This window comes from Xyrauchen texanus, chromosome 2 (genome assembly GCF_025860055.1).
Source record: "Xyrauchen texanus isolate HMW12.3.18 chromosome 2, RBS_HiC_50CHRs, whole genome shotgun sequence".
Classification (NCBI taxonomy): Eukaryota; Metazoa; Chordata; class Actinopteri; order Cypriniformes; family Catostomidae; genus Xyrauchen; species Xyrauchen texanus.
Genome location: NC_068277.1, coordinates 29,567,851 through 29,575,882, shown reverse-complemented (window position 1 = coordinate 29,575,882; position 8,032 = coordinate 29,567,851). Strand labels below are relative to the sequence as shown.

Below are 8,032 nucleotides of genomic sequence, written 5' to 3'. Positions count from 1 at the left end.
GAGATGCCAGGATTCATACAGCTCATTTCAGTAATACTTGTGATATTCTTAAATTAAATTAGCACAGATCTCTGTCCTTTTCAAACTGTATTTGATGACAGGAATGTTGAAAAAAAAAATTGGTTTACAGAAAAGTGCCTTGAATTATACATTTTATTAGTTTATGTACATATGTGAGTATTTTTGTGTGAGGCCTTTAAGGCTCCTTTGTGGTAATTGGCCAAAACAGTCATCAAGAAGCAATGTTAGTGAATTTCAAAAGGCCACTGGACTGAAACTAATCTTAGCTGTTTTGGACCGCAGAAAGTTGTCCATTGCTCTGTTAAAATATTAGTTTGCAGCAGCATTATTGATTGAAGAAGATAAGCAAAATGAAAATTAGATGTTTAAAGGACCTGGACCCAAGAAGTATCACGATTGCTATATTTTATGCATACTTTCTTCTTTTTTCAATATCTGACTTCTCATTCACCCTAGGGAGTCTGTTAGTCCTTATAGTTTTCAATCACACATAGTTAATTTTCTGCTGATAGTGCGGGTGTGTTCTGCAAAATCTGACATCATGACTGCAATGGCATAGTGTATTGTTGTTGGCTCTTTGTTGCAATACATCACTTTCATATTGTTTATCAACACATTCATAGGGACAGATGGGAAGGAACACGCTAAAGAGTTTGAGATTATGAGTCACAGAAATAATCTCTTTCATGTGTCTTAAATACATGGATGTCTTTATGACTAGTAAACTAAATTGTTAATGAAAGCAAGCTTAGAGAAATTACTTATTTGTGGATGTTACATAATGAAAGATATTCCCAACACAAAAATCCTAGCAACAATTATTTCACCTGTGAATCATTTTTTTTATTATTATTATTATTATTACTTTGTGTCTCTGTGTCTATTTTTCTATGTGCTGACATCTCAGGATCTGTTAATGTTATAATGAAGTCAAAGTACTGTAGTACAAGGACTCTTAAAAACTGAAACTCAGCCCTTTGGTCTACTGTACAGGATCAGTGGATGGTGTTGAACTCATTTCATTGTTTTCTGAGAACTGCAGAGAGTCGACCTTATTGCTGAGGGCTGAGCTATATAAGTGACGGACAAAGACCTGGACTGCACATTCACCCTCTCTCTTTCTCACTCTAACTATTTAGCTACTGCTCCCTAAACACATCACAGAAACAAGCAGAAGTAAAAGAACTGTCAATTTCACCGAGAAACTTTTGCTTTGGTAAGGTATCATATTCTCAGTTATGTTTTTATCTTTCTTTGCTGCAACCATTTTTTTGTGGATTTGGACGCGTTCTAATAGTCTCCTGCAAGATGTTGTTTCTTCATTATTGTAAATTTTCAAAGGTTGAATGGCTTTTTAGCATTTGTTGAGCCCTGCTGGATATTCTTGGCTAACATATTTTAAGAATTTCATCCTCTTTCTCTTTGGCACCGCAAATTGACTGTGCATTGTTAAATATGTTATGCTATGGCATAGGCTATGACACCGTGGAGTAAAAATTGTACAGTTTATGTTGGGGGTTTCTTTTGTACATGTGGATTTTGTTTAGTTAGGTCTGAGATTTCTGGCAGGATGTTGAAGTTGTGCATTCCCTTGACACACCGTGATGGCTCACACAGATGTGATATTTGAGAGCAGCTAAGAAAGTATTTAAGCTTTGTTTCTACAGCTAGTTTGTCTTTTCACAAGAACTGTACCTTAATATTATTTAAGCCTTCCAAATGCCAAAGTTTAGTCTCTATAAAAGGTAATGATTTTAAATGCACATTCATTTTAGAATTTGTCTCTGGTCAGTTTTAATCTTGAATGGTTGCTATGAGTTCATAACCAACTGAACAAAGACATATGGAAGGGATTCCTGGGGTTTCTTGTTTGATTTAATGAAATAAAAACAATTTGGTCATTTAAAAAAGAAAAAACAGACTAATTGTGTGGATTTTTTCTTCTTCTCTGATCAGCACAGAGTCTGTGGCTGGACTATTTTTAGTGTGGAGCTGTGTAAGAGGATAATTTCCAGAGATCGGAGGTCATTAAATGAGAGCCAGGATGGGCTGCCTCTCAATATGGACCTTTCATCTATTTCTTTTGGGAATTACAGGCACCTTTGCACAAGGTTTGTTTGGCATAACCCCTTAGAACATTACAACAACATGAACAAACCATCATTTTTTTTTAGCACATTTCACACTAGATTGTTAATGCAAGTTGTAATGCAGCTGTCTGGCATGTCATTCTTTGTTCATGGCGGAGGCTGAAAATTTCCCCACGATATTGACAACTGGCTCTCAGCAAACCCATTACTGAAGAAAAGGCAACATTGTTCTAGTGTCCCCAATAAATCTAGAAGCTGGGGTATTTTGCAAGCCAGCAGCTAGCAAACCACCTGTCAGCAATTAGTCATAGTGTGTTACAGAATCATTAGTGGAAATCATGTTTAACTCTGACATAAGAAAAAAGCACAGGCAACTTAATCTGGAGTAATTTGGTGGAAATCACATGAAAATGAAATGTTGCACAGATGGAAGACAACATGCAGCATAACAGATGGACTTAGAAATACAGGTGAAACTCGAAAAATTAGAATATCGTGCAAAAGTTCATTAATTTCAGTAATTCAACTTAAAAGGTGAAACTAATATATTATATAGACTCATTACAAGAAAAGTAAGATATTTCAAGCCTTTATTTGATATAATTTTGATGATTATGGCTTACAGCTTATGAAAACCCCAAATTCAGAATCTCAGAAAATTAGAATATTGTGAAAAGGTTCAGTATTGTAGGCTCAAAGTGTCACACTCTAATCAGCTAAACACCTGCAAAGGGTTCCTGAGCCTTTAAATGGTCTCTCAGTCTGGTTCAGTTGAATTCACAATCATGGGGAAGACTGCTGACCTGACAGTTGTGCAGAAAACCATCATTGACACCCTTCACAAGGAGGGAAAGCCTCAAAAGGTAATTGCAAAAGAAGTTGGATGTTCTCAAAGTGCTGTATCAAAGCACATTAATAGAAAGTTAAATGGAAGGGAAAAGTGTGGAAGAAAAAGGTGCACAAGCAGCAGGGATGACCGTAGCCTGGAGAGGATTGTCAGGAAAAGGCCATTCAAATGTGTGGGGAGCTTCACAAGGAGTGGACTGAGGCTGGAGTTACTGCATCAAGAGCCACCACACACAGACGGGTCCTGGACATGGGCTTCAAATGTCAAACGTCTTACCTGGGCTAAAGAAAAAAAGAACTGGTCTGTTGCTCAGTGGTCCAAAGTCCTCTTTTCTGATGAGAGCAAATTTTGCATCTCATTTGGAAACCAAGGTCCCAGAGTCTGGAGGAAGAATGGAGAGGCACACAATCCAAGATGCTTGAAGTCCAGTGTGAAGTTTCCACAGTCTGTGTTGGTTTGGGGAGCCATGTCATCGGCTGGTGTTGGTCCACTGTGCTTGTCCAGAGTCAACGCAGCCGTCTACCGGGACATTTTAGAGCACTTCATGCTTCCTTCAGCAGACAAGCTTTATGGAGATGCTGACTTCATTTTCCAGCAGGACTTGGCACCTGCCCACACTGCCAAAAGTACCAAAACCTGGTTCAATGACCATGGTATTACTGTGCTTGGTTGGCCAGCAAACTCGCCTGACCTGAACCCCATAGAGAATCTATGAGGCATTGCCAAGAGAAAGATGAGAGACATGAGACCAAACAATGCAGAAGAGCTGAAGGCCGCTATTGAAGCATCTTGGTCTTCCATAACACCTCAGCAGTGCCGCGAGGCTGATAGCATCCATGCCACGCCGCATTGAGGCAGTAATTAATGCAAAAGGGGCCCAAACCAAGTACTGAGTACATATGCATGATTATACTTTTCAGAGGGCCGACATTTCTGTATTTAAAATCTTTTTTTTTATTGATTTCATGTAATATTCTAATTTTCTGAGATTCTGTATTTGGGGTTTTCATAAGCTGTAAGCCATAATCATCAAAATTATATCAAATAAAGGCTTTGAAATATCTTACTTTGCTTGTAATGAGTCTATATAATATATTAGTTTCACCTTTTAAGTTGAATTACTGAAATTAATGAACTTTTGCACGATATTCTAATTTTTCGAGTTTCACCTGTATGTTTGAAATGATGTACACTCAGTTGAGATGAAGACTCCAGACATATCCGTGTTCAAATAAAAGCTGTTTATTTGGAGGAGCTGGGTTGCCTCATGGGGGCCGCCATGCTTCGATCACATGAACAGCCAGATACTGCTCACTTCATTTCAATATTCCCTGTGTTATTGGACAGTTTCAGTATCAGAATAAATTAATAATGACTGACTGTGAATAGAGCGTTTCTTCAATGGCATCAGTAACTGAGAACTTGCTCAGAAATGCTCCATTATGCCATAAGTAAACCATGACAATAAACCTTTATTAACCTAAAATATACAAAATTCTAATTTTTTTATATTTTCCCTAAATCAAAGAAATCCCTATATTAAACAAATTTTTTACCGCAAGAGTAGACTATCTTTCTCTTCTTTTAACAGATTAGTAAAACAGTGTTTTCTAGAGACTGCAAAGGCTTAAACTGATAAAACTGGTAGGATTCTGAAAGAAAAGCAGATTAAGAACCGTGTTTCCTCCTTAGGGACATGGAAAAGCATTAGTGGAAGATCAGGGACACCAAACCCAGATGAGGGTAGGTTTGTATGCATGTATGACAACACAGCTATTGTAACATTTAAAAAGATGATCCAAACTCTCTTGTAAATCAATAATTCTAAGGCCATAGAGCTTGGCGTTTAAAATCATCAAAAACTCTCCTTGTCACCAGATGACCATGAGTGGACCACATGGTTCAATGTAGATCACCCTGGAGGGAAAGGAGACTATGAGAAGCTGAATGTCATTCATTTCTATTATCGAGCCCGTGTGTGTGAGTTTCCTCGAGCTCTAGAAGCACGCACTACCGAATGGATCCCAGCTCGCAACACTGGGGAAAGAGTACATGCTGACCCAGCTGTGGGTTTCTGGTGTATCAATTCTGAACAGCCTGTTGGAAAGAACTGCTCAAACTATGCTGTACGCTTCCTGTGTCCAAGAGGTAAGTAAATGAGACCAAATAAGCATCAAGTAAAACATGTTGAAACCTGTGCAGTGGTTTCGGGGAATAATCTTTCCAGTAATCTTTATTTATTCATTATTATTTATACCCAAATACCCTCCTCCAAAGCTCAGAATTTACTTCAGAATATCTTTGTGCACTTTTTTTTTTTTTTGATAATGATTATGGTGAGCCAATTAGGTATTCAAAAGGTGCATTTGTTGTTTGATAACTAGAATTAATTTCTCAATAGTATAATCCACATATGTTTTGAATTCATCTTAAGCAAAGAGATTCCTCTCTCCATTCAGACAATCCATCAAACGTTGAAGTGATATGGGGTCCATGGTCAGACTGGAGTCCGTGTTCAGCTCAATGCGATCAGATGGCAACACAGCATCGCTCTAGAACCTGCAAATCCATTTCCAAGCAATGCAACGGCCAAGCAGTAGAAGCCAGGTCATGCCAAGGGCCACCTTGCCCCGGTAACAAATCTGCTCAGTTAAAAACTAAATATAATTTCTAGTCAATCACTAAAGCACAAAATCTCTTTCCCCTGTGCTTCCTCAGGCTGTAATCTGCAGTGTGTGATGGGCAGGGTAAATGCTGAGTGTGATGGCTGTATGTGTCAGGATCATACCTTGCTTGGATCAGTCCGTAGTGCGGGGGGTCTCCCTGCACCAGGAGCTGCCATCCTACATGCTGGTCCAAGCCCTAAACTCTATACTATTACTGATCACAATGGGCATTTCCAAATCCCTGGAATCTGCCCAGATGGCAACACTACTTTGATGATCAAGCTGCATAATCACACTCCATACAAAGTCATTGTGCCGCAAAGCAGCAAGCGTACCTCCATCATCCTTTTGAAGCTAGAACGAGCAAGTAATGATGCTTTTAATTACTGTGAAGACATTTGCCAAATGCCTTATTATTTTGTACAAAATTACCAAGACTACACAAATTGGCTTCATTCACACAGCAGCAAATTGAAACAGGACTGACAATGTAATTTGCTAAATACAGTTATGCTCTTACACATTTTGGTTATCAACAAGAGTGACAACCACATTCTATAAATAACGTAATTACCTTAAAATGTACAGAATAACAAACAAAAATCCTTTCTCATTAAAAAGTTTTTACCATTAAAAAAATTTATTTTAAAAAATCATGTGCGCTCTCATGAGTTGTAGAATATAGTCATATTAGTAGCCTAATAGAAAGAGATTTATTTGCATTAAGCTGGTTTGCCTCATGGGGGCCGCCATGTTTAGATGACATGACTAGCTTAATACTACTCATTTAAGGTGTGTTCGACTTCATGCTGCACTGCACAGACCAGTCAGCTCTTGATTTGAAGCAGTACATGGCGGTTACAAATTTTGTTTGACTTAGTCTGCGACTCTGCGCCACTGCCGCACCATAGTGACCCAGGCTCATGCCATCAAAAGGCCATGAGCGCAAGTCAAGACCAACTGCCTGGCTCAGCAGTTGCAGGTGTTCCAAAGCAGCTGCACAAACTTTGATGACAACACAGCTTATTCGTAATAGGCCAGACTCTCCGATGACGTGTGCTTTGTTTATTCTGACAATTTCAGGTCCGCTAAACTCTCACAAATCAGTGTTCTTGTAACAATACATAATTTATATTATGCTTATCATAGTAACATATTCATAAATTAACTATTAAAATGATTAAATATATTGACACCTTTATTAATAATAAAATAATATAGGCTTATATTGAACTTCATGTAAACAAAGGCACTGTATTAAGCAGCATGTGCTCTATTCAAATGAATGGTGTTTCTGATTATTATATGTAAAATTCAAGTTGTCTATTTGAATTTCTATCGTATCCACTTCGTCTGCAATAAAGAAAGCAAACCTTGTGTAATCTGCCATGAATGATGTAGGTTCTGCGCAGGATGGAAAGGGAAAAGTGTCCGGCCTAATGGCTCTCCTTTCAACTCCTCCCCGGCTGCAAACGGAGAGTCTCGCCGATCAGCAAGGCTCAGTTCAAGTCGAATACACCCCCCCCCCCCCCAAATTATCATGCCTGCTGGTAAATGTTTGTCAATTCCATATATATGATGTGTGAATGAAGCCAAGATAACTACTTCCATACAAACATAACTGCAACAGTCAAATCCAACTTTTTGAAGAGCTCATGTTGGCAAAGAAAATCCTCTATTGAAATGTAACTAAATCATTAGTAAATGCAAAATCACTAACTGTGTTCCTTAGAAAGATTGTATGTTCTGAAAAACCCTGAAAACAAGGCCAGAAGGGAAGGTCAAACAGCTGCCTTCTGTTGCAAGGTTAATGGCTCACCTGAACCAGACCACTATGAATGGTAAGCTTAAGACTCTATGGCTGTAAACTCAACTCTTTAACAAGAATTGATTCTCACTATACAGTTTCAACAGATTAAAATCCATCTTTCCTTTCTGATGACATTAAACAACAATGTGTAAAGAATCATAGAGAGCAACTTTGACTTAAAACCTCAATCTCTTGTATTTCTTCTAATTAATATGACCGGTTTATATGAGGATTGCTTAACATGAGTTAACATGAGGTGATTTTCTTTACACAATCTGTTACACAGCATGAAAACAATCAATTATCATGAACAAGAAAACAATATTAATCAATGGTGTCCATCTTCAGGTTCCACAATGGTACTCTGCTGAACAGGAGACAATATCAGTATGACGAGACATTGGTTTTGAAGAATCTCAGTTTGGACCAGATGGGAGAATACTATTGCAGAGCCAGTAATGAGGATGGAGCCATAAAATCCAAACCAGCCACATTAACAGTTATTGGTATGTTCTTTCATTCTGCATAGCAACAAACACTAACATTTACTTGAAAATTACTGTACAAATAGTGTGATATGTAGTCATAATCTGTTTTC

At 38.1% G+C, this 8,032-nt stretch overlaps 1 protein-coding gene across 2 annotated transcripts in view; it reads left to right on the top strand.

Moving 5' to 3' along the window:
- Window positions 1–1,065: 1,065 nt before the first annotated feature.
- The window catches only part of cilp (cartilage intermediate layer protein, nucleotide pyrophosphohydrolase), an 11,466-nt gene continuing 4,499 nt past the window's right edge, over window positions 1,066–8,032 (top strand). Inside the window, exons 1-8 of one of the 2 annotated variants that reach the window (XM_052138450.1) lie at window positions 1,066–1,237; window positions 1,983–2,132; window positions 4,651–4,701; window positions 4,837–5,106; window positions 5,418–5,591; window positions 5,677–5,991; window positions 7,357–7,465; window positions 7,783–7,940. In XM_052138450.1, coding sequence (XP_051994410.1) covers window positions 2,054–2,132; window positions 4,651–4,701; window positions 4,837–5,106; window positions 5,418–5,591; window positions 5,677–5,991; window positions 7,357–7,465; window positions 7,783–7,940 — 1,156 coding nt within the window. In that variant the 5' untranslated portion in view covers window positions 1,066–1,237; window positions 1,983–2,053. Of the gene's footprint in view, window positions 1,238–1,977; window positions 2,133–4,650; window positions 4,702–4,836; window positions 5,107–5,417; window positions 5,592–5,676; window positions 5,992–7,356; window positions 7,466–7,782; window positions 7,941–8,032 lie in introns of both variants that reach the window. The other variant, XM_052138446.1, reaches the window with a different exon arrangement.